The following is a 25,629-nucleotide window of genomic DNA, read 5'->3' as shown; positions in this document are numbered from 1 at the left end:
CGCTGCTCTTTCTTCGTGGTCGTGCCCCCTTTTTCCCTTGATATGATTTGCCTCTTTCGCCAATTCCTAGGAACTGAATGAGTTGAAGGACCAGATTCAGGACGTAGAAGGCAAATACATGCAGGGGTTGAAAGAGCTGAAGGTACCCGTTCGTGGAAGTGTGGGCTTATGGTATTAACCCAGCTTAACCTTCGGAAATCCCAAAGACCTTCCGACTGCATGCCTCTTCCCGGGAGCCTCCCGGACTGCAGAATTCCAAACGGCAGGGACGCCGGCGTGGGCTCGCACCACGTGCATTTTGAGCGTTCTCCCAAATGCAGCTTTTGAGCCAAGACCTGAATGCCATAACCCTCAGTAGAAAAACTAACACGCTTCCTGATGCACGCTTTGTACTCACTCCGTTCCCCCCGGCGTAAGCCCAGTTCTTCCCACAGAAGTGGGCCGTCCGCTTGCAGGAGGGTGTCTGGGTCTCCTTCACGTTCCGCAGCCCTAACATACAAAGAGCGCTCCCTCCCTTTGCTTCTCAGAACATCTGATGTCTGCCGATGAGGCGTTCCGTACCGCTGTGCTTTTGAAACATCCAAATTATTTGCGTGCTGTAGAATTTCCCTAGTTGAAGCAGTGTCTGAATGGGCACCATCTTGGATTTGAGTAAATACACCCCACTTTTAGAATGTGAAATTACTGCGTTGTGCCCACCAGGAGGTATGCTTGCCACATTCCCTGAGGGTGAGGCGGATAGTGTGGGCTGTGATCTCCGTGAATCTAGCAGTAGATGGCAGACGTCTCCCTTCTTTCTCAGCTCCCCAGAAGGAGTCTGAGTTTAGTATCCTACGAGCACCAAACAGAGGACACGTTGGTTTTAAAACGACTCAGTAATCACTGGCATATTTGTCACCTCTCTTTGAAAAGAGGGGGAAATTATGACGGGCTCTCAGCGCACGTGAAAAGGGAGTCACGGAACCAGCCGGCGAGCCACTGGTCCCACCCAAAGTCGTCGCCCCGGTTCGCACGTTGCAGGCAGCACTGGTCTCCGCGAGGCCTCTGACGGGACCTGTCGCACCGGACCGCACAGCGCCCAGCTCCCTTTAGCTCTGGTGGTTCACACCCCGGGATTTACTCTCCCGTTCTGGGGTCACCTGGCCCTGATCTGTGCTCTGGGATGTAAGCACTGGTCTACTCTGTGGCCTGGCCGCCACGGGTGTGAGACACAGCAGGGCCACGTTGATTTTGCAGGCCTTTTTCCCCCAGAGCTGTCCTTTCAAAGGAATGCACTCTGTCCTTCCAGCCCCACCCAGTGAGGCCTGTGTTGTTTGGTTGGTTGGCCTGTGGGTTGAAACCTAAAATTCTGCCGAATCCTTTCCCGCCTCACAAGCCCAGGCAGGGGCAGCCGGCAGCTAGCGGTGGGTGTTCTGTTCTCTCTGCCATCACGCACTGGCTCTTTTCTGGGTTCTGGGCACATTTCTTGAGTGATTCCTTCAGAAACCTGTTGAGGGCCCCAAGCCGCCGCAGCAGGTGCCCCTGAGTGATGAGGTCAGAGGCAGGAGGCCTGCCCGCGCTCAGAGCCTCCTCATCGCGTGTCTCCCTTGTGCTGATGGCCGTGGAAGCCATCTTCCTCCCAGACACAATTGAGAGCCAGCTCTCTGAGTTAATAGCTAATGTTCTGAGTGGCGAATAACCGATTTGACCAAAGTGAAAAGGGGGGAATTTCTGTGCGTTTGAAATGATCCTGTATTTCTTCTCCTGGTTCATCTGCCCTAAGATTAGGGCTGGATTTTGTTTGTTTTGTTGTTGTTGTTTTCAAGGACCACTCAACTAATCTCCCTTTTGTTTTCTTACCATAATTTCAAAAACGTGACACGGTTTCCGCAGGACTCGCTGGCGGAAGTTGAGGAGAAATACAAAAAGGCTATGGTTTCCAACGCTCAGCTTGACAATGAAAAGACGAACTTCATGTACCAGGTTGACACATTAAAGGACATGTTGCTGGAGCTCGAAGAACAGCTGGCTGAGTCCAGGCGGCAGTACGAAGAGAAGAACAAAGTGAGCTTCCGCGTGAGGGAGAATGGCGGAATGTGTGCGTTTGGGATAATGGCGCGTATGTGAAGTGTGTGTGTGTGTTTATGTGTATGTGTGTTTGTACGTATGAGTTTTTTAAATTTATTTTTACTTTTTAAAATTTATTTATTTTGAGAGAGAATGCATGCACCAGTGGAGCAGGGGCAGACACAGAGGGCGAGAGAGAATCCCAAGCAGGCTCCACACTCAACACAGAGCCTGACTCAGGGCTCGAACTCAAAAAACCGTGAGATCATGACCGGAGCTAAAATCAAGAGCTGGGCGCTTAACCGACTGAGCCACCCAGCAGCCCCTGTGATCATCTTTTTCTTTTTTGTTTTTCTTTTTAATTGAAAAAAAATTTTTTTATGTTTATTCATTTTTGAAAGACAGAGAGAGACAGAGCACAAGCAGGAGTGAGGCGGAGAGAGAGGGGGACACAGAATCTGAAGCAGGCTCCAGGCTCTGAGCTGTCAGCACAGAGCCTGACGCGGGGCTCGAACTCACGAACTGCGAGATCATGACCTGAGCCCAAATCAGACGCTCAACCGACTGAGCCACCCAGGCGCCCCTGATCATCTTTTTTTTTTTTTTTTTTAATTTTTTTTTTCAACGTTTTTTATTTATTTTTGAGACAGAGAGAGACAGAGCATGAACGGGGGAGGGGCAGAGAGAGAGGGAGACACAGAATCGGAAACAGGCTCCAGGCTCCGAGCCATCAGCCCAGAGCCTGACGCGGGGCTCGAACTCACGGACCGCGAGATCGTGACCTGGCTGAAGTCGGACGCTTAACCGACTGCGCCACCCAGGCGCCCCTGATCATCTTTTTTTTAATGATGGTCCTCCACTTGTCCAGGAAGCCCAGACATCTGAGAATAAGAATGCCATGCTCTTTGCTGAGGGATTTGCAATAATATTAAAATTAATTATTATAATTATAATATTAATATTAGTATCATGCACAACTTTAGTCTGTAAACTAGAGACAATTTTACTGGGAGATTATTTGTGTGTTTGCATGTAAGATAAAGTCATAACCATGAAAAAAACATGCCTACGAAAACCAGCATGTTTGAATGGTCATAAATGGAGGCTTTAAGATGTTCCTGTGGGGGCGCCTGGCTGGCTCAGTCGGTAGAGTGTTTGACTCTTGATCTTGGGGTCCTGAGTTTGAGCCCCACGTTGGGTATAGAGATTACTTAATAATAAAATCTTTAAAAATTGTTTTTCTATTAAGCTACATTTCTGGATTTTTATTTTGTTACCTCTTATCACTGACAAGAAATTGTAGGTATCAAATCTTTTAAGAAAACGATATTTATTTTCTACTGATTGGAGAAAGTTACAGTTATTCTATTTAAGGATTAAATACTTTCATTAAGCTAAATTAGGTTAATTTATGATACCAGCAAGAAGTCTGAGCCTATGTTGAAATTAATGACAAAAGACTAATTAGATGTTCTTTGTGGAACATAAAGTAAGGAATACTTGTTTTTCAGATTTTTAGAAATTATTTGGTCTGTCAACCCCTGGGATGTTGTCTGATTTTTCAGAGTTGCTGAGATAAGCAAAATTTATGTTGTGTGTGTCCCGATCTTTTTTTTTTTAACTGACCCTGTACCCTAAATCCCAAGGGTCAAAACCAAGCTGCCATTAACACCTCAAAGGTCTCCTTCTTTGACTGCTATAGAATTGATTTAGAAGCTAAAGAAGAATTTTATTTATGAAGTTTCTGGGAGCGAGACTCTGAAACAAAGGAGAAACTTTCCATGAGACCCGCTGCCCTATTGGAATATAGGAGCGGAGAGAACGCTCTGGGCCCCATGTGTGGGGGAGGACACATTAATGCCTTCTAAGTACCCCTAGGATGTCCTCACTTAGGCATCAGGAAGTAGACCAAGAACCCCCAAATCTAATTCCAGAGAATTTGGATGAATCTGGAATGTTGTTCCAAGCTGGGGAGCAGGGACCAAGCAGAGCCCCCAAAAGGCAGGCCCTTGTCACAGCCAGGAGGGTACGGGGACCCTCGGACTTCAGAAAGTGGGCGAGCAGTGATGCCAGGGTGAGAAGTGAAGGTCATGTGCCTTCCGGAATAACCCCTCACCGACCTAGGAGATGGACCCTGCTGTCCCCTAAGCTGTCAGCCGTCAATTGGATACCCGACCGTCCTCAGGAACTGTGCAGCGTCTAAGATTCTCGGGGACGTCAGAGGAGCGTGCTGCCGGGTCCCTGGGGTGAGGGCGGGGTCGGACCGGGCGATCTTTGTGCTCCCCACCTTTTCCTGTTTTGTCCCTGGGGTGGGGGCCCCGGAGTACAGAGTTGGCCATCCACTTAGTTAGATACGCTTGCCAAAGTAGACCATGTCTACACCCCTTTTGGTCCCCAGTGTTCCTTGTTGAATTTCAAAATCGGGGAGAGTTCCCTCCGATTGATGTCCGTGGCACAGCCACCCCCCCGCACGGACAGCCTGGGCTGCGGCAGCCCCCCGGGGAAGGGGCCCCTCCTGGGCCCTGCCGGCCCGCGAAGTGTCAGGGGGCACCTGTCAGATGCACCGGGTCCTCGGGCAGAGCTCACGGTCAACCGGAAAGTGCAGAGAAGTGGGCTCACGTCGCTAAAAGGCCTTGAAAGCTGTGATGGCGGGCACGGTAACAGGTAGTCTGCTCCAAGGCCAGTTAAGTCGTGGGAGCGCGGCCTAGGAAGAAAGTGCGTTCGCGCCACCACGTGCACGGTCCGCCTTTTCCTCCCTGGTCGGTCTTTTCCTCCCTCGTAGGAGTTCGAGAGGGAGAAGCACGCGCACAGCGTCCTGCAGTTCCAGTTTGCGGAAGTTAAGGAGGCCCTGAAGCAACGAGAAGACATGCTGGAGGTGGGCAGCCCTTCCCGGTTTTCTCTTCCCTTCGTGGCTTCGGAGGGCGTTGTGGGTGCGTTATGAAAGTGAGCCGTTTTCTCGAAAATCGAGAGCTCAGGCTAATTCTTCATCATGCCTCGCCTAAGGAGAACAGTCCCTTTTGCTGGTGAAGATTTTCATTCCTTTCTGTTTGTTTGTTTGTTTGTTTGTTTAACGTTCACTTATTTTGAGAGAGGGAGAGCGCATGTGTATGCGTGAGCAGGCAAGGGGCAGAGACAGAGACTCCCAGGCAGGCTCCGCACTCAGCACAGAGCCCGACGCTGCGGGGCTCAGTCTCACGAGCTGTGAGATCGTACATGACCTGAGCGGGACGCTTAACCGACAGAGCCACCCAGGCGCCCCGAAGGTTTTCACCTTTGGTGGCTTTGCGTTTGTTTGGGGAGGTGTGACAGACAGAATGATGGCCCCCTACGAGGTCCACGTCCTGATTCCTGGGACCTGTGGATGTGACACCTTACCCAGCCCAAGGGACATTGCAGGTGTGATTAAGTTAAGGGCCTTGTGATGGAGAATTGACCCTAAATTATCTGGGGGCCCGGTGTTATCACAGGGAGGCAGGAGAGTCAAAGGCAGCAGCGGGGAGGGAGCAGAGGCTGGTGCCTAGGGAGGAAGGGCCGTGAGGCAAGGAACACGGCGGCCTCTGGAAGCTGAAAAGAAGGGGAGGGAACAGCTTCTCTCCTAGAGCCCCCGAAGAGAGTCCAGACCTGCCCTCACCATAACTCCAGGGCGTAAGACTCATTGTGGACCCCCGAGTTCCAGAACTCGAAGAGAATAAACCCGTGTTGTTTTTAAGCTGCTGAATTTGCGGTAACGTGTTACATTCGCAACAGGAAACCGATACAGGCTTGGTTCTAATTTTTTAACCTGATCAGAACTTTAGTGCCTCTCAGAATTCCCCCCAGGCAGGATTTCCATCTGCGCTCTGGCAGCTGGGGACGAGGTGAGGCAGAGGAAAAGGCTCCTGCGTGCAGAGAGACGGGTCGAATCAGGGCTGATACCTGCCGGCTCCCTGGGGCTCCCTGGGGGTCAGAGCTCTCCAGCCCACCCTTTGTCTTCTCGCTTAACCCTTTATCTGCTTTCTTTCTATCTGTTCCTATCCTTCAGGAAATCCGACAGCTACAGCAGAAGCAGGCGAGTTATATCAGGGACATTTCTGACCTTCAGGAGACAATAGAGTGGAAAGACAAGAAGATAGGGGTAGGACTCCCACGTCTGTGCAACTGTTCACACGGGCAGTCCGCTAGCAGATACAGTGCTTTGGGTCTTTGGTTTGCAGAAACACTTGCGTGAGCGTGCATGTGGCCCCAGGCGACACCAGGTAGTAATACAGAGAACGCACTGGCTTACTCAAGCTGCCGTTAACTCTGAACCTGAAGCTGACTTCCGGGACGGGGGGTGGGCACGTCGTGGACGCTCACCGGGCTCTCTGCCTGCACGGAGCAGGCGGGCAGCACGCTGAGATGTAAGGAGCGAGGAAGGCACGCTGGGGCAGTTGGACGTGTGAAGGCTCCGGCCTCCTGGAGTCAGTCTCTGTCTGGCGTTTCCCGGGCTTTTCTGAAAGGCATTTGAGGAATCGCCAGGCGGAGGGCGCTGTGCCCACCTATCCCCACCTTGAAATGTGCCCCTGGAGGCCTCAGCCGCCCCCCTCCGTTAATGACAAAAGCAGCCCACCTGCCTTTAGGCGTGATGAGTAGGAAGGAACCCGCTTAGGGTAACCGCCGTGCTTCCTGATGACAGCCGTCTTCCAGAACCTGGCGCCCTCCACGCTCGCTCAGGACGTGGAGCGCGTGCTCCAGGACCACGTGGTGTGCATCGGGGACAATAGGATACAGGAGCCTCCAAACGTCAATGCCTTTAAAGGGAGCGTGAGGCGCCATTTCTCGGCTGGCGTAAATCCCTGAGGAGCTTATTCTTGGCGTTTTGTCTGTGTCTTTAAGCGTATCCTACACAACGCCTTAACCCCGTTGGTGTTTTATGCGGCAGAAGCCTCCTTATTCCCGCTTCAGTCACCTGCTCACCTGTGCGAATCTTCTCTCTCTCTCTCTCTCTCTCTCTCTCTCTCTCTCTGCTCTGCTCACACTCAGGCTTTAGAGAGGCAGAAAGAGTTCTTTGATTCCATAAGGAGTGACCGAGATGATCTTAGAGAAGAAGTAGTCATGCTGAAAGAGGAATTGAAGGTACGAAGCCAAAGTAGAGTTAAAAACGAAAAAACCCGCGTGACAGCGGATTCCGGGGTTCTCAACAATGACTGCGTGTGCAAACTGGTGTTAGTTAATTTTGTGTCATTGGTTTTGGTTGTGTTTGTTTGTTTGTTCTTGGTTTTTTTTTTTTTAATGTTTATTTTTGCAAGAGACAGAGAGAGAGAGAGAGAGAGGGGCAGAGTGCTAGTGAGGGAGGGGCGGAGAGAGAGGGAGACACAGAACCCAAAGCAGCCTCCAGGCTCTGAGCTGTCAGCACAGAGCCCCGACGTGGGGCTCGAACCCGTGAACCCGGAGATCATGACCTGAGCCAGAGTCTGGTGCTTCACCGACTGAGCCACCCAGGCGCCCCAGATTTTAATCCTGGTAATTACAAATCTTAGGTTCACTGACACTGAAGAGACACATCCAATGAGCACAGGTTCCCTCGGGTCTGTTTACAAGCATATCTGATCCCGAAAGCAACTCTGATTTCCAGGAATTTTTTGGATCTTTGTCTCACATTCATTAATAAATTCTCCAGGAGATTACTCAAAGTTAGAGAACGTATGTGTTTCTTTTTATTGAAGATTCAAGTTTAAGGACTTCTCCAGCTGAACAGTGGTGCAGGTGAGGCCCACACTAACTAGACTTGGAGACCCAGTGGTTTGAGGAAAGTCCCACATCCTGTTTGGGCCAAGTGAAGGGGTCTTCAGCTGCCGGCTGGACACTGAGTTAAGAAAAACGGGTCCAGGTGGGCTGTTAGCATTGTAGGAGACAGTGTTGGGAGAGGGTATGGCCATGGCCAGTTCCTACATCGGCGGTGGAAACACGTCAGTGTCAGCTGCTTATATTCAGGGGTCAAGGCCACAGCGGTCAACCAGGGAGAACAGGTTCCTATCACTGCTCCTCCCAGGGCTGTGAGCTCGGCACGGGGGCTGCCTCTAAGCTCAGGGAGACAGCCGTGGGCAGCAGGAGTGGTGAGTGAGTCTGAGATCCCTGGTGAAGTGCGCAGCCTGGGGCTGCCGAGCGTTAACTGGTTTTAGGGTGTTTGGCTGTGTGGTGAACGTGGACGATATTTCCTTTGAGTATAGCCGATGTTCCAGCCGCTTCTTAATTCCTCCTTTAGCACGAATTGTACTTATTCCTTTCAGAAGACGCACATAACCTCTTTCTTTATCTCTGTCTCTCTTTTTAAAGAATGCACCCAGGGTTTTAAAAGTGAGGTCACTTGACGGTGATTTGCTTGATGCCCTCCTTCGTGGCAGCCTGCGGGCCCAGTTACAAGGGATGCCTGTTAAAAGTGTCTGGTCACCAGCACATTAAAGCATGGGATTGATGGGTGCCTGTAACAAAGAGGCGGCCCTTGGAGGAAGATGTCCCAGATTTGTGTGTGTTGATAGAATGCTTCTGAGCGTGGTGTCTGCTGCTTCTCTGACTCTGTGGAAGTTTCTGGACTTCGTGGAAAAAACAGTTTCTTTTTAATTATTATTAACAAAACAGAGTTTTAACCTAATATCAGTCAGCGAGTATTACGAGTCTGTTTTTGTCCCCAGAAACACGGAATAGTCCTCAATTCAGAGATCACTACCAATGGAGAGACTTCCGACACCCTAAATAACGTTGGACACCGAGGTCCTACCAAGATAACAAAAGAAGAGTTAAATGCTCTCAAGACGATGGGGGACGGGACGCTAGGTAAGTGCCGATTCTCCGTTGCGTTCTTGTGTCTTCCGGTCAGCATCGGTGCACCTTCCATGCATTATTAGAATTGGCGTAATCATCACTGATCAATTAACCATCACCCAGCATGCCATGCGTTCTGTCACTTCATGGGAGTTTCCTTGCCGAGCGGTGCGATCACCCACGTGTGTTTTCTGGCACGCATCTCTGTGCTCACCACCGATGGCTGAAGAATACATTTCTCTTGCTTCTCAAAGCCACCAAGCGAAACTGTGAAACACAAGGAAGATCGTCTTGAACTTAAGGGACCGTTTGGGCAGTACTGTTTGCCTCTCCTCAGATATGTGCCAAGTACGGCTTTTAACTTACTCCGTTGCAGATTTCTTGAAAGGTCAGAACAGCCAAGGCTGTAGAGCGAGTGAGTGAGTTAGTTAACGCTGTTTACAAGAACCGCACATTCTACCCACCATCCATTCGGTGTTTTGAGGCCATGAGGTGCCTGCGGACGGCGGCTTGGGGCTTGTGACACCCAGTCTGGTTGCCATTCTCAAGCTACCACTCAGGTGCCCTTAGGTGAGGGGCAAAAGGGGGGGGCGGGAAACGAGGCGGACAGGCAGCCCCAGGCTGGTAGAGGGGGTGGGAGGGACAAGACAGACAGGCAGCCCCAGGCTGGAGGGTCAGAGTGGGAGTTGGACCTTTACCGACAGGAGTCTGACTATGCCTTCCCCCTTGTCAGAGGTGCTGTCCCTCTGTAGGTCACATTTTGTTTTCTGCAAGAATGTAAATTGGGAAACCCAACAGACAGTAAGAATATTTGCTGCAGTTTGCAAACACCTGCAAAGATTCACCCGTTGAGGTTTGTCGTAATATTTGGCTTTTGGATCAGTTTTCGGAATCTGGTGTGCAGCCGTCGGAATCCGGCCAGCAGATATGGCCTCCTTGTCACTTAGGACCAGCTGTGCCCCTGCTTTTTACAGTGAGGCCGCAGTACAGCCAGGGCCCGTGACTTTGAGTTCCACTTGGAAGCTTTCATCGTACTGCCTTATTCATGGAAGTGTAGACACCTGTAGGCCCGCGCTTCTCAAGACTCGCTTCCTAGGGAGATACTCTGTTACCTTTACAACATAATGCGTGTATGCTACACGCATACGGCGCCCTGTGTGTAAGTTGCTGAAAGGACAAAAATGGGTTGATTTCCATCATACCTTTATATTAGCTCTGTGAGCAGCTGGGAATTTGATCGTGCTGCTCTCGTTCAAATATACATTTTATAAATCTTCGTTCACCATTTAGGAAACCAACCCTTAAAGAACCAGACATATCCCTTTTATCAGTGAGCTCCAAATGTTTTTTGACCGCAAATCCCCATCAGTAAAGACTTACGGGACCTCCCCAATATGTATATTTTTAATCTGCATATCCACATATGTATCCGCAAGTATGCATATATACATGTACACACACTATTTTATCAATGCCGAGTGTGTGTCATAAAACCTGTGCCCTGATAGACATCTTTAAAGGGTGAAGCAAAACTACCAGAAGTCCTACTAATGTTCCCATTTTGTCTGGGGTGAGTGGACCCACGGTGGAGACCACAGTGGTAGAAAATTATCAGGCTTTCACTTCATAGCAACATGGCATCTAATACGCCGGGGGTGTGTTTGTTTGGGGAATCTAAACTGTAAGCGTTCATTCCAGAGTAGTGACGTGGTTTTTTTAGTTCGTAATTCTTTAGTTGGTGAATAACTGATCGTTAATTAAGTGGTCATCTTGCCCTTGAGTGTTGGCCTCTGCTGAACCCCCCCCCCCCAGTCCGTTAGGGAAGGAAGCAGGGGTGTGTCAGGCACAGGCTGCTTTCTCAGAAACACAGTAATTAGATGGTGGGGGGTTGATTTCCTTTTACCTCATGTGAGCTATTTCAGAAGCATCTCCCTTAGGACTGACCAAAGGTTGAATTTCTTCAGGTGAATTGCAGGTTTCAGATGACTTGAAGGGGGTTTTAGAGCCACGTGATGGGTAGTGCAGGTGGACAGCTGAGGAAGTAGGAGTAGCCCAGACGCGTGTTTGGAAATGAGAAGAGGGAACGGGGACTGGAGGTCGTTCTTAAACGCCTCATTTTGGATTGTTCGGCTGCCCGATCCAGAGCTCTATTTGTTAAACCTTAACGGCACCCTTTGAAAACCAGTTCGCACGAGATGGCACCAGCCGCCACTCTTGCCTTGAAGATGGCGGCAGTGGCCCTCGCTGATCAGATGTTGGCTGACGCAATGGCTGCTTTGCCGCACGGAACTGGCGAGGGCTTCTGTTTCGTGTGATTCTCTGGCGAGTCTCTCTCCTTAGGAACGGGGTCGGGTGGGAGAGAGAACATGTGTTTACGCTGTAATATGTGTTAAGCGGTCGCCACCTCACGGGGTCCCTTCAATTTTCTCAATGGTCTTTTAGGAAGAGCCAGTGAAGTGGAGGTGAAAAGCGAAATTGTGGAGAATGTGGGGGAAAAAGGAATGTTGCAGAATACTGAGCAAGAACAGCACACAGAGGACCCAGCACGGGAGCGTGCGGACACAGAGGTGTTCCATGCTGGTGGAAATGCCGAGGACCAGAAAGCCTCTGAAGACAGGGCCCCCTCGCTGGGAGTCTTAGCAGATGGTCCAGATGAGGAACGCGTTCCAAACCAGAGTCTAGAGAATGCTTCCTTTCTTGAAAACACGGAACAGGTTGAGTCCACACCAGACGACAGGACTGGGGCTTCCCTTGAGCGGTCCGACTGCTTGGGTGAATTAGATGGTGAAATCCCAGGTCCTGTGGCTGAGCAGGACGGTTACAATGCCTTGGATATCAACAACCAAAGTAAAGAATCTGCAGAAACACAGGAAGATTTGAAAATCTTGGGAGAGGGTAGCACAGAGCCATGTCAAGAATCTGCATCTCCACAAACACCTGAAATTGGAGAGCTGGGCAGTGTAGACACGAGGGAGCGAGGCGGGAGCCCCACAGAGGGTGTGGTGGAGGCAGGGCCAGGGGGGCTCGGGGAGCAGGTGGGCACAGTAGCCTCCAGACCTCCGAGGTATAACAGTGACACCGTGAGTGATGATGAAAAGTATGCGGTAGATGTCCCCACCGAGTTGGACCCGAGCTCAGGGCATGACCTAGAGAAAGAGCCCGCCACGCAGGAAGTTGCTGAGCCCAGGGAGCTCCCAGTTCAGAGCACAGCGGTAGGTGAGGAGAGTGATGAAAAGGAGGACCAGGAAAGGGGGCCGAGGGATGAGAAACCAATCCAGACGGAAGTGCGGAACGTCCCTTGTTGTCCAGCAGCCGAAAGCAGTCCTCGGGGAGCAACGGATCTAGGTGTGGCAGGCACAGAAAGCGAGCCCCCAGATCCGAAAGAGCCCGAGGAAGAAAAGAATGACCAACAGGGAGAGGCATTGGATTCATCCCAGAAGAAGACGAAGAACAAGAAGAAGAAAAACAAGAAGAAAAAACCACTGGCGCCTATAGAGACCCTGAAAGATGTTAAGAAAGAGTTAACATTTCAGAACCCAGATTTAAGTGAAGTTAAGGAAGAAGAGCAGGTAAAATTTACTGACGAAAAACCAGTTGTAGAAGCACAAGATGAGGTCACTGAAAGCCCAGAAAAGGAAAGTGTAGCAGGAAGCAGTGAAAATGTTGATGGTCCAGAAAATCCTAAAATTGAGTCGGATGAAAAACTTAACCAAGAAGATGAGGGCGTAAACACTAAAGCAGGGAAAGAAGCAGCCGATGGCGACACATGGGGGTCGGGAGGTGACGCGGCCCAGTCATCAGGCGCGATGAAGGAGCCAGATGAAGCCGTTCTAAAAGATGGCGCCGAACAAGATGGCGCCACCCACAGCATTCCAGAACCAGGGAGTGCAGAAACGTCCGGCGACACCCTGCTGGAGAATGAAAGCCCCCTCGAGGACATCGACGGTGCGTCTCACACAGGAAGCACAGAGCCGCAGGAGATGACGGAATGTGCCAGTCAGGTAGTCCGGAAGGTTGTAGAGGATGAGGATGACCTAGCACCCGCAGGAGAGCTGGGAGCCTCCGATTCAGAAAGCAAAGACCAGCCGAGAGGCGGAAGCGAGAAGGGCAGAAGCAAAGAGGACTGCACCCTGTCGTAAGTGGAGTGGAGGCTGGCTGTAGAGGGGCCAAGGACTGCACAGTAGGTCCAGCTGTCAGAGGCTCATCTGCTCTTAACACTGGCGAGGCTCCTAAAACGGCCCCCGTTGATTCAGACGCACCACGTGACAGTCAACCACCGAGCTGTCTACCACGTTGAGTTATAGACTGTTACTTGGGGATGGATACTTCCTCGCTAAGCCTGTCACCCCGATTAGAAAGAAAGACACGCTTGTAATCAGTATGCGTTCCAACTGAGAGCACTCCAGTAGTGTCTCTCCTAACACTTCGTATTTCTGCTTAAATTCCACCTAAAGCTATTTAGCACTTGCCTTAGGCTGATACTCTTGACCAAATCTGTCGGCATACAGTTGACCAAATGGCATTCGGAGACTTCCATATTGTAAGTACAGTGATATTTAAATTGATTTGTCGCATTCAAACGTGTGCTTTCATACTTGATTTTGATGTGTACGTTATAACCTATGAGGTATTTTATTTTAAAAGGAAATAAACGGCCAAATAGCGTATAGGTCACGGAGTGATAAGATTTGCACCTTAGGACAGTAATGCATCATGTTAGGGATAAGAAAGCACTGGGAGATCTCCCTTCCCTTTACCGCGTTCAAATATTTTATCTCAAACCAATAACCTTTTGATCTCATTGTTAATGATACCTGAATTTGTTTTATAGATTTTGACCTCACTCTGTGCTGATCATGTACCAAAGCCAATTTTATACAAATATTTTTTTTTAATTTGTTTCTGGAAGAGACGTACATTGAAATTGTATTTCCTAATGCGGTATTGGGGGGGGGGGGGACCATTTCTAAAATTGTTTAGGTTTTCTTAACCTTAAAATTACTTCTCTTTCTATTTGTCTAAGTGTTACTCAATCCAAAACGGGACCATTTTTGTGCAAACTGCTCATTGGACTGTAACAGGATATTTTAAATAGAGAATCACTTTTGGTGTTTTGGTATAAATATTTTCCTTTGCTGTTTCTCAGTATATTCTTATTGGAAAATTCTTGATTTGATCTTCCTGAAGGAAATCTATCTTTTCTATACAAGGAAGCCTTTTAAAAAGTAATTGTAAAGTTAAATAAAAAATATTGTGAAATGTTAAAATTACAAAGGACTGTACATGATGAATGCTGTTGACACTTTATGAGATTATATGAATTCATGTCACTGTTACAAGATATAATTGAATGCAAAAAAAAGACCAGAACCTCAATAAAATTTGAGGCAAGTGTGTTATTATGTAACTGAAATAAAAAAAACCCAACATTTTATAATTTGACAAGCCTGTGACTCCAGTCTTTGGCCTACTTGAATTCTGACTGCCTAAATATGGTCTTAAAAGTAGTACCTACTTCTGGACTGCTGATTCCCAGTCGGCCTTGGGTGAAGGACTCATGCTTGATGCTCTTTGTCAGTAATGAATCAACTTCTCTCCGGGCCCCTAGGCCAGGGCCAGTGTTGGACCTTCCTGGGGAGAATTGAGAAGATCTTCCCTCATAGACTCCCCTGTGATCTGTGAGTCTGGTGAGGAACCCCATTCTGTTAAGAAAGCTCTCCATTCTGTTACTGTGTTGACCCATCCCAACACTTAGAATGTTTTGAAGAATATGGTGGAAATAAACATTGACTCTTCCTGTGTAAGTATCCTGAAGTCGGGGACTGATAAGCCCTCTCCACCTGTGCCAGCTACGTGGACAAATACAAGGCTTGCCAGAGACTCAAGTCCAAGGGCTGCAAAGAACTTGAAAGGGGGTCGGCGGCTGCCTGTAACTTCAGCAAAGCCGCATCCACCCTGGAATGCACATTTGCGAGCAGTTCCCATTCCTACTTCCAAAGGCCCCTGGGGAGGTGATTCGACAACCAAACTCACTAAATGGTGACATCATCCAACCATTTTAAGGGCTTTCTTGCCTCTGTTACTCAACAGCATATGTAAGGGCACTGTGGCATGCTTCATACCCCTCAGGCCAGCTGTCCAGGGGTCGATCATCCACTCACTCATTTAAGTAATGGACTTTTTGATCACTTCATATCCGGAAGGCACTGTGCCCGTAGACAGGCAAATACGACCCAGCTCCTAGTGGACGGGGACAGCTGAGAATCAGCAAGTGAGCAAAGAAAGAAGAAAGGGATTCTGAACAGCCAACCCATTTCTTGATAATCTAAGAGCCTTCAGTGTGAACATCAGTGACCCTGCTCCAAGGGGGAAATGACATTGTGGCACAGCGATTGATGTCCACAGGAAGGCCCTTAAAATTACCAAGAAATCGTTACTGTAGGTATATTCAGGTCAGGAATGCACAGAGGCATATGAGGCATTTTGGAAAGATTCCGAGTCAAAAGATTGACTCAGAAAAGAATGGAAAGTCTACCTGTCAGCCCCATCCCCAGAGCAACCCAGGCCCCTGAGATTTCAGTATGATCCAGAACAAAGCGGTGATCACTGATCCCTTAAATCAAAAAACGAGAATATTTACCAGCCCCAAAGCAGAACATACCACTGTATATAAAATGGAACTCTTCCTTCAAAAGCATAATTAAGTGTAATTATGAGTATATACAGAAAACAGGGAAAGGTAACAGAATTTTGAATTATGGGCTATTACGATAGAGCCTGAGAATCAATAAATTTTTTTTCAAGAGTTTTTAGGAATGAGATGTATTGCCCTGAGTTTTGGTGAGCAGAAAACCTGAACATTTACGTTTCCACGGTCACGGGGACCCTGGAGTGTTGGTTCCGGGAGTTCACACAGATAGACTCCTCTCCTAGGAGACCACCTTGTACAGCACGCCATCGAAACAAGGAACACCTCAGTGAGATTCGTTCCAAATGTCCAGGCTCCGGAAGGAGAGGAAGGGGTGTTTGTGCCTGTGTTATGTTAGACTATATGCTTATTCAGTGTGATGATTGTATATAGTGAAAACTGTGTCTTTCAGGAGCAAGGCTTTCACTCACTCTTTCCTTTTCATTCTATCCACTGTGCCTTTTACAGCAAGGCTTACATTTTTTTCAAGATGTGAATGACCTCAGTGGTGCTGATGTACACAGTTCCCCTCTGTACAGACCTCTCAGGCCTATAAACACAGGGAAAGACCTTTCCCTGTTCTGCCTTTTGCCAAAAGGAGAGGCTCTCTTGGAGGGGCCAGGGGGAGGCTGGCCCCAGGGACGATGAAAACTGTCCACGTGGGTTATAGTCCCAACTAAGTCAGTGCGAGGCAGGAGTGGATTCTTGAGAGACCTCAGCCTCCTGCTCACTCTCTTTGCAAATGCAGAGGGGAGGTGGCTTGTCCTCTGCTGTGGGGAGAGGAGGCCTGAGGCCCACAACGGCTGAAATTAATCCCCACAAGGGAAATTATGCTCCCGGTCGTGTATTATTATCCCCCCTGCCACCCCGTCTTCGTTTGCTCTCTGAAAATGGAATCGGAGCCCGCTCTCTTGAGTCGTGGGCCAGATCCAGGCAAAGCAGCACAGAGGAGGAGGGCTCGGGGACAGTGGTGGCTGCTGGTGGTTGACAAGGCTGTACCTGGACAGATGGGGTGATGATGTGCAGGCCAGAAGAATGACCAAGGAGAACAGGGGTTCAGAGACTTCGGGAGCGCTCTGCACTGGCTGCCCCCTGTCCCGAGACCTTGTCACTCTGAGTGTTTCTCATTTCACGGGTCTCTTAACTTGTGTACCGGAAAGTTTATTGGAGTTTAATACAGAAAAACCCAGCTTTTTAAAAAAATTGAGACCTTTTAATAGCCAACTCATTTTGACTTCTCCGTTTAAGAGAAAAGTCTGAAGTTGAAACACCGTGACTTCGTTTTCTTTGACGCCTGGTTTCTAAAAGCTGCAATTGTGGTCTTGAAATGAATGGTTTACGTCTATTTGTAACTGAGTATTATGGGCCAACGATGAGCGGTGACACTTGGTAAATACAGGGTAAAGGTGGGTGTGCGGTACTCTGGTTAAGGATTCCGGTAAGCATACCGACGATGCCCCACCGTGCAATCAACAAACCAGGCTTGGTTTTTAAACCTGCAAAAAAACCCTGTAGAACGGCAAAAAGCTGTTTCGTCTTCTTCATACCAAATTAATTTGCTCCTTTCTCTCTTCCGTTCTCTTCGAACAATTTAGTTTTTAAACTTCCTCTCCAATTCTGCTTCCAAACTTTTCTTCCTTGAAAGTTTACTTCCCTGTTTCCATATTCTCGCCATAAGAGTGAAGGTCACGTTACCCTTATTTTTTGTTGGCTGGTGCTATTGTTACATCTTAACCTTGGTTTTGTACTTGCTACCCAGGATATTTGGAGTCTTCTAATAGAAAGAAATATCGTAATAAAAGCGCACAATACGTAGGTGAGCTTTAAGATCATTTTCAAGTATATTCAGTGCCACTTACGATGCCTACGGTTTTTGTATATAGACTATAAGATAAAAAGTAATATTGAACGAAGAGCTGAGTTTGTATTTCATTTCAGCATTGGGTGGGCTTGCGGAAGAGAAAGCATAAGATATCAGAAGCAATTTGATTATGCACGTTAAAATGGAATCCAGAAGATCATAAATTGATGGTTGACATTTCTGGTTTTAGTTCTTTTGTAATTGAAAATAACAACTTGGGGTATTGGGAAAAACAACTTAGAGAAAGCGTGTAACTTGGGGAACCATGTGAGATAGGTGATTTTTTTTTTTAGATGCAAACAAATTGCATTTTATACAGATTATTTCCTTTTCATGTGGTGAGTCAGAGCTGCGCAGTGTGAGAGCAGTGTCCCCTCGGGAGTAAGAGTCTGGGACCGGGAGTCGGGCTCCGACACCGAGGTCCTGGTTTAGATCTGGAACAACAGAGGAGGCCGCGGTGAGGGGTGTGGCCCTGAGGACAGTTCTTAGCTGTTCTGGGCCGAGGGTGCTCGCCTGTAGAAGAGGGATGGAGTATTGAGGCACACCCGTAGGGCTTTGCGGGTGAAGGCACACCTGCTCGAGCCGAGCAGGGACACAGTGACCGAGCAGGACCCATTAGCATCACTGTCACCATCGCACCATCCTGATGTGTCCTTTAAAGTGGTGTAGGGTTTTGCCCAAACCCAGCCCTTGGTCTCCTCTGTATTCAAGATCGTATTCCTCAACACCCCTTCAAAGAAATGGTTGGGGACGGATCCTGAGATGCTTCTGTCTGGGGTGGGGGAGGGTGACGGGGACCTGGAGCGTTACCGCGTCTGTCTCGAGACAGTATCCGCTCTTGACGAGCGGGTTAGCAGACTTAAGGTTCGTGGGACGTGTAGTCAGAGCTCTGACACTGGTGAGCCTGTGAGAGAAAAGAGAGCAAGAAGTTCTCCTGGGATATAAACTCGGAAAGTCAAGGACAATGAAAATGCCCCTGACATGAACCACGACGCCCAGTGCGTTCGTACCTTGCTAATGATGTTAAACCATGAAGCCTGTGAGATCTTGTGTTGCAGTGTGGTTGCTCTTGCATGTTAACCCAAAGTAGAAGATTAGCCTGTTTGCATGCAGCCGGATGCTACCCGTGATGAGATAAGCATGTTGTAGGAGGTTGACCCAACTCAACCTCCCTCGGCTGACGTCCTCCCCAGTCCTGTCTGTGGCCTCATTCGCTGTGGTACGTGCATAATACCTTCATCATTCGTTTCACTAACCTCAATGCTCATTCTTCAGTTTGGCGGTCTGCTGAAAGGTGCCCTACGCGGAGCCACCTCAACCTGTGTCTTTTTGGTTTCTTTAGATATTAGGTTGAAAAAGCTTGTTGATGAACGGGAATGCTTATTGGAACAGGTAACAATCTTTTTATTACTTTATGAGCTCTGCGGGGGTGGGGGTGGGGCACCTGAACGTCTCCCTTCGTCGGGAAAACCCTAGCATGTCATGTCTGCGGATGATCGAGCCAACCTGTATTCTTGCTATTTTTATCCAAGTAGGGCATCATAGGTCATGCGAGGCGTAGAGAGGATGTCCCCAAAGACTCAAGGCCACAGAACTGAATTTGGGATCCTCCATGCAAATTTCTGCTTAAAATAAATATTTATGTGAAGAGCCTAGATTAGCCATTGAGGCAACGAGGCAAGAGCTCTACTGAGTCACCCCAGACACCACTTCTCTCACTTCCGCCGGCTCAGAGAAGTCGGTTTTGGGATCTCTGGGCGATCAGCACCCCTTTCCAGCAGATGTTCTCTTGTTCCAGCCGATCAAAGTTGTTTTAATTGGGGTTTACCTTCATGGCTCTCTACCACTCCCGGAAACACTAACCAGCTGTCCCATTTGGTCTTTTTTGTATGCAGCATAGTTCTTAAGCCCTGCCACAGTCACTTTCTAAGGAAACTCAGTTCCATTTTCCTTCATGAGCGTAATCAAAGGTATTTTTGCCTTACTTGTGACAATTCTCTTGAAGAGTTCCCTCAAAATCGGGGAAAGCGCTCAATGTGGTGGCAGCATTGAGGTTCCTTTGATCTTTTAAGAACGTGTATCCATCGCGATTCTGTACTTATTTTCTCAGAGCAGAGAGCACCAACGGTCAGTATGGGGCGGGGGGTCTGATTTGGTGGTGCTGGTCGCCCGGGGAGGCGAGGTCCCCCAGGCCCCCGGGGGATGGAGGTTAACAGCACAAGGGCTGGGAGACTCCCCTAGACACCGTAACTTTCTGCAGTCCTGGCTGCTGACTGCATTTCCGCTCTACCTGGCTCTCCCCGGGGAGAGGAGAGCTCTGCAGGGGCCAGCTCCTTGAAGGTGGCACCCCTGCACCTTGACCGGGCTCTGTGCGCGACCACACGGTTCTGCTGGCGACACGATTACAGTATTTCTGTGCCTGGGGGCATCCAGAAGGTCCTTCCTGGCTTCTTAGTGAATAAAGAAAAGGTGACCCGGCACACCGACTTCCTAACCCTTAGATAAACACTTCAAGTGTTTTATGTACCATCTCCTCCTGAACTCAAGAGGAATTTCAAACTTAGAAATAACCTTTCACCCCAAGTTACAAAATAATGTATGTCTGATATTGTAAATCTAATTCCATTTTCACCCGTTCTGCCATCACTTTCTGAGAAAAGCACTAACCGGCCAAAGTTTTTCATTGACTTGGTTTGGTTATTAGAGAGGAGAGACTCCCTACTCAGGTGGCTGGTAGATTATAACCTCTTACTACGTTTTTCTGGTACCTCGTCACGTAACCCCTATTCTTTGGCACCTTGCAGACACACGGAATAACTCCAGAGCAACATCTGATTGTATTTATGGGGTATTGTTTCTTTACACTCTGCTTCCTTCCTGATAGGCTCTAAGCTCAGCTTTTCAGTCTCCTTGAGAATGGAGAAATTCACCTATTTTATCGGTGGGTGTTTTCAGATTAAGAAACTCAAAGGGCAGCTGGAAGAGAGAGAGAAGAATGGCAAGTTAGACAATCTGCGTCCTGGAGATGACGTCTTAGAAAACGGGACAGACATGCATGTAATGGACCTACAAAGTAAATGTCAACCCTTGTGTAGGAGTGAATGCTTTACGTGTCCTATTTTTATCATATTTGCGCTGGAAGAGAAAAACCATCCTCGCAAAAAAAGCCTGGTGCTCCCCTTGGCTGCCCCCAAACCCTTGAGCACAAGAGTGCAAAGAAGTTTCTGTGTGGGATTGAACAAGGATGGGCAGGCGGGTGGAGCAAGGATGTTTCTGTCTGAGCCTAAAGAATAGAACAGGTGCGCCAAGATAGCACCAGGTGGCGCCCCGTGAGAAACCGGATTTACTCCGCTGGACACAACTGCCTTTTTTTTTTTTTTTAATGTTTATTTATTTTCAAGAGACAGAGACGGAGCGTGAACAGGGGAGGGGCAGAGAGAGAGGGAGACACAGAATCCGAAGCAGGCTCCAGGTTCTGAGCTGTCAGCACAGCTTGAAACCACGAACCCCGAGATCATGACCTGAGCCGAAGTCAGCCGCTTAACCGACTGAGCCACCCAGGCGCCCCGATTATAACTGCCTTTTGATCAGCCTGTTGTATGGAAAAATTCAAAGGCATTTTTCTATACACGTAAACCAGAAAGAAGCTTAAAGGAGATAAAACTCCTCCCAGTCTCCCCCGCCCCCCGTGTGCCCCACCCCTACCATTTCTTCGTCCTCTGTGCCCGCAGGTGCTCTCCTGCCTGGCACTTGCCATCCTGGGCTCCTGGAGAACCCGTGCCTTCTCCTGTCTCAGCCCCACCAGGTGTGGGGCCACAGGCCAGGACCTAACAGATTTGCATGCCGGTTACTAAGGAAGGGCTTGGTTCCCAGTAACCATTGTTTCAACACTTCAAAAAGCCCGAAGAGCTTAACACGTGTTCCTTCTCTCTCACCCTTTAGGGGATGCCAACAGACAGATCAGCGACCTCAAATTTAAACTTGCAAAGTCTGAGCAAGAGATAACAGCATTAGAACAAAATGTACGTGCACGCTTTGAAGCAATATTGGGCAGAGTGACAGTGATGATTGAGCAGGTTGTACTTGCTAGAACTCGCTCGGAAAGGCTGAGCACCGAGAGGCGCAGACAGATTTCTGGAACCAAAAAAGGTCCTCCGTGTATTTCCTGCAGAGAGAGAGTAGGGAAGGGAAGATCACTATTAGGATTCGGGCTGTTGTAACGGATACTCACCCTTTATAAACAATGCTTGGTTGTAGAAAATCACTAAAGTGGCTGGGAAGTTTTTAAAGTTTGTTCTTTAAAGATAATTTATTTAATTTTAAAACACCTCACGCAGCGACATTCCTCTTGCCTGGATTTTTCCGTCTTTCTCTCCCAACCAGGTGGCTCTCTCGGGTTCCTAGATTTGGGGTATTCATTGCCTCCAGCCTGCTGGGCAAATTTGGGGCAAACTGCGTCCTAACCAAAGGGAGACTTAAAAATGGTACTCTCTCCCCCTCAGCTATGGGTCTGTGTGGGTCGAACTCTGGGGAATGTTTGAGGACAGAGAAGTGAGAATGGCATCCTACGGAAGGAGTTTAGGAAGCATGCTGTGGCCTCCGTGGACCGAGGGTCTCTGCTGGGCCGTGGCTGCTTCTGTCTCTCGCCGCAGACCTGGCTGGGGACTGCCATCCCAAAGCCTCCGACTCCTCCCCCCTGCTATTTCCTGGGCTTTCCTTCTCCCCTGCCACCTCCACACCATGCCACCCCAGGAGACACTGGACCAGAGCGGAGGTCCTTTGCCTAAGTGTCGTTCTGCATCGACCTGCCTTCTCCAGCAGGATGGCCCCACGGAGGGAAGGGGACAGCAGCACTGTGGGAGCCACCCTTCTGGACCAGGGGTCAGAGAGGGAATGAGGCCCTAGCAGGTGTCAGCAGGGGGGTGCTCTGAACAGCTTGCGTGGCTGGAACCTACACGATAGCCCAACATGCTAGATCATACGATTTGCATCGTCTGTCCCCCCGCCCCATTCCCTAAGCCACACCCCTTGGTCTCACATGTGATAAAGCAACTGGAGAAAGGAAACAGGCCTATGAATTTATACATACGGTGTTTCCCTTCCTTTTAGGTAATAAGGTTAGAGAGTCAAGTATCACGTTATAAATCGGCAGCTGAAAACGCCGAAAAGATAGAAGATGAACTTAAGGCTGAAAAGCGGAAACTCCAAAGAGAGGTAAATTTTCTAGGCTGTTTCCCGGGAGAGCGGGACAATTGTCCAGCTGGCAGCACGGGGCAGGGGGGAGGGAGGGGGACATCTGCCTACGTCACGGGGAGCCTGGGGCCAAATCACGGTCATCATGGTACCACCCTCCGTGGGGCCGCCTTCTCAAGGCTGCCGCTGAGAGTCTGTCTGTCCTTCTGCCCAGCCGCCTACAGACGAGCTTCTCTCGAGTTCTTTGTGTCTTTGATTTTCTACAACTTCACCCTAGTGTGCTGTGTGCAGGCTTCTTGCTGTTCTGCTGGCTCAAGAGCGTGTGGTGTCTCTTGCATCCATGAAGTCTATTTTATTTTTTTTTTTCTTTTACATTTATTTCCTTTTGAGAGAGTGAGACAGAGCACAGTGGGGAGGGGCAGAGAGAGAAGGAGACACAGAATCTGAAGCAGGCTCCAGGCTCCGAGCAGGTGTTCGGCACAGAGCCCCATGTGGGGCTCGAACCCCCACAAACCGTGAGATCATGACCTGAGCGGAAGTCACTCAACCGACTGAGCCACCCAGGTGCCCCCAGGAAGCCTTTTTTCTAAGTCAAGTACGGAAAGTTTGCAACCATGACCTCCTTAAGTATTCCTCTTCCCTGGTGTGTCCACTCCCCCGCGGGGGTTCCAACCCGAGGCCAAGGCCGGCTGGCGGACCGTCCCTGCAGCCGGCGCATTTCTTAGCCACCTGACCTTGTACTTCCCACTTCCTGGCTGCGCTGGTGACGAGTCTTCCGGTTCACCTTTTCTGGTTTTAAAGTGTATTCATTCCTGATGCTTTCCTGTTGTGTGGTCACATGTGGTCCTGCTTCTTTGTTAACTGTATCCTTATTTCTTTAAAGATGTCATACATGGGGTGGGGGGGAGTTTCAGTCAATTGAGCGTCTGACTTCGGCTCAGGTCATGATCTCATGGGTCATGAGTTCGAGCCCCGCATCAGGCTCACTGCTTTCAGCGCAGAGCCTGGTTTGGACCCTCTGTCCCTCTCTCCCTCTCTCTGCCCCTCCTCCACTCATGCTCGCTGTCTCTCTCTCTCTCTCTCTCTCTCTCTCTCTCTCTCAAAAATACACATTAAAAACAAAGATGTCACACACAGCTGTTCCGTTTTCCACGTCTGAGGATGGATTCGTGTCTTTGAGGGCCTGACCCTGTGGTTTCTTGCTTCTGCTGGTCAGATGGCTTGTCCTTCGTGCGTTGGGTGTCTTGTGAATCTGTGCTTGATCGGCATTTGTAGGAACACTCCAGGCCAGACTTGGGGAAATTTCTTGCCGAGAGGGCTTGCCTCTGCCTCTGCCCCTGCCGGTGAGAGGGGACGCAGAGGGGGCTAACCTCGGGACCCCAGCCCCCCTCCCTGGAGGTTTTGGATCAGAAGTAGGGCTGCACACCCTGTTCCCACAATGCGTGTGTGCACAACCGCGTGGCTGCTGTACCCGCTCCCCGGCCCCCACCTTAGGGCACCTGCACCTGCCTGCTGGTCCACGTGGCTCCCTGCTGTTGGGGCTTCCGTCTGACTCCCAGGCTCTGCGGCCCTGGCTCCAGGAAAGACCGTCCTGGCCTCAGGCGTTCCTTTCTGGTTGCAGAAGCCTTGCTGCCCAGGCTGTGGGGACGGACTCCCGCAGCTGGCCTGGGCCCCACTCTTCTTTCTCTGCCTCCCTTACCTTTTGTGAGACCCTCAGGACCCCCAAGACCGTGTCATAGGAGTCTGGGGCCAAGTTGTTCCAGAGGATGACTGTTGCCTAGTGACTCACGAGGCCAGAGTCTTGTCCTTTGTGTTACTTAAGGAATCGTCCAGAAAAATACGTCCACGCACAGATGCGTACGTATGGACCTCTAGGACCTCAGTGGGTCCGGGCTACGACCGCGTTTCCCAGTAGGCTGGAATCTGGGCGACCCTTTTACGTTTGGGGGAAGCGGGTTCCTCAAAGCGGCCTTTCCTCTGTTTGCAGCTGCGCTGCGCGTTGGACAAAACCGAAGAGCTTGAGGTGAGCAACGGCCACTTAGTGAAGCGTCTGGAGAAGATGAAGGCAAACAGGAGTGCCCTGCTGTCCCAGCAGTGAGCACCCGCCCTGCACACGAGCCTGGGCGGCGGACGGCGAGCGCTGTTTCGCGGGCTGGCCTCTGTCGCCGTCCGGGATTGCTGCTTCCTCCCCTGCTTCTGAGAAGGCCCGCCGGGCACTCGGCTCCCCTGCTCGCCCGCCCGCGGGAGCCCCCGCGGCCACCAGATGCCTCTGTCTGCGGCCCCCGCCGCCCCCCCCCCCCCCCCCCCCCCGGCGGGGCCGCCTCTCCGAACCTGCAGGTCGTTTTAACGAGCACATCGGGCCCACGGGAGCTCCGGGCTCCCACTGAATGTGGCAGTCGAAGTAAAGGCTAAACTGGGACTTGGGTTTTCTTTTCCTGTGTCTTGCTGAAAACTGAGGGGAAATGTCACGGTGTCGGGACTTCCTTTGGGGGCACAATCTACAAATGTGAGCGACTTCAGTAATATCTCTTAGTCTATGCTTTTCGTACACAAAACACTGTGGAACCACAAGCCATTACCAAGCGAAACTCTTTTCACTCGAAACAAGGGGATGGTCTAGAAGTAAAAGTGACCTTAAGAAGACTCTTCACAGGCAACAAATGAAGCTTTTCTAAGGGATTTTTGCATCGGTTCAATCATAAGGATACTTTTTTCCAGGGTAATTAGGCCATAGCTCCCCCGAAAAATGACAGCTTTCCATTTGCATTGTTTAATCCTTATATTTGGAATTGAAGTTGTTAACTTCTTTTAAAGAATGTACTGTTAGAAAAATTAAAACATGAAATGTTGAAAGACTTTAGCCATGTGGTTTGTGTTTTTTTTTTCTTCCCACTGAGAAAGAAGATCTTTATTTCATATTAATTGTTCTGTACACGTGGGGTCATGTTTTTAAGCCTATCAAATCAATTAATTTCCCTTGCCCTGTGGAAAAGACAAAGAGTATATTCACAGGAATCGGAAGAGCTCACTTCCAAGAATTGGCATTCTTAGAATAAAAAAT

General features: G+C 49.5%; 1 protein-coding gene across 23 annotated transcripts in view; it reads left to right on the top strand.

Annotated features, from left to right (window-relative positions):
* LRRFIP1 (LRR binding FLII interacting protein 1) overlaps positions 1-25,298 on the top strand; it is an 83,318-nt gene extending 58,020 nt beyond the window's left edge. For 10 of the 23 annotated variants that reach the window (XM_049614583.1, XM_049614586.1, XM_049614584.1 and 7 more), the window contains 7 exons: positions 71-142; positions 1,873-2,043; positions 4,829-4,921; positions 6,068-6,160; positions 7,048-7,140; positions 8,697-8,838; positions 11,269-17,666. In XM_049614583.1, the coding sequence (XP_049470540.1) occupies positions 71-142; positions 1,873-2,043; positions 4,829-4,921; positions 6,068-6,160; positions 7,048-7,140; positions 8,697-8,838; positions 11,269-12,965 (2,361 nt within the window). In that variant the 3' untranslated portion in view covers positions 12,966-17,666. Of the gene's footprint in view, positions 1-70; positions 143-1,872; positions 2,044-4,828; positions 4,922-6,067; positions 6,161-7,047; positions 7,141-8,696; positions 8,839-11,268; positions 17,667-18,717; positions 18,768-20,330; positions 20,449-21,317; positions 21,398-22,484; positions 22,590-24,555 lie in introns of those variants that run through there. The other 13 variants (XM_049614603.1, XM_049614606.1, XM_049614587.1 and 10 more) reach the window with 9 other exon arrangements.
* Positions 25,299-25,629: the final 331 nt, after the last annotated feature.

The sequence above is a fragment of the Panthera uncia genome, assembly GCF_023721935.1.
Source record: "Panthera uncia isolate 11264 chromosome C1 unlocalized genomic scaffold, Puncia_PCG_1.0 HiC_scaffold_3, whole genome shotgun sequence".
NCBI classification, from domain to species: domain Eukaryota; kingdom Metazoa; phylum Chordata; class Mammalia; order Carnivora; family Felidae; genus Panthera; species Panthera uncia.
Note: the sequence above shows the minus strand (reverse complement) of the source record. Positions and strands in the feature narration are given on the sequence as shown.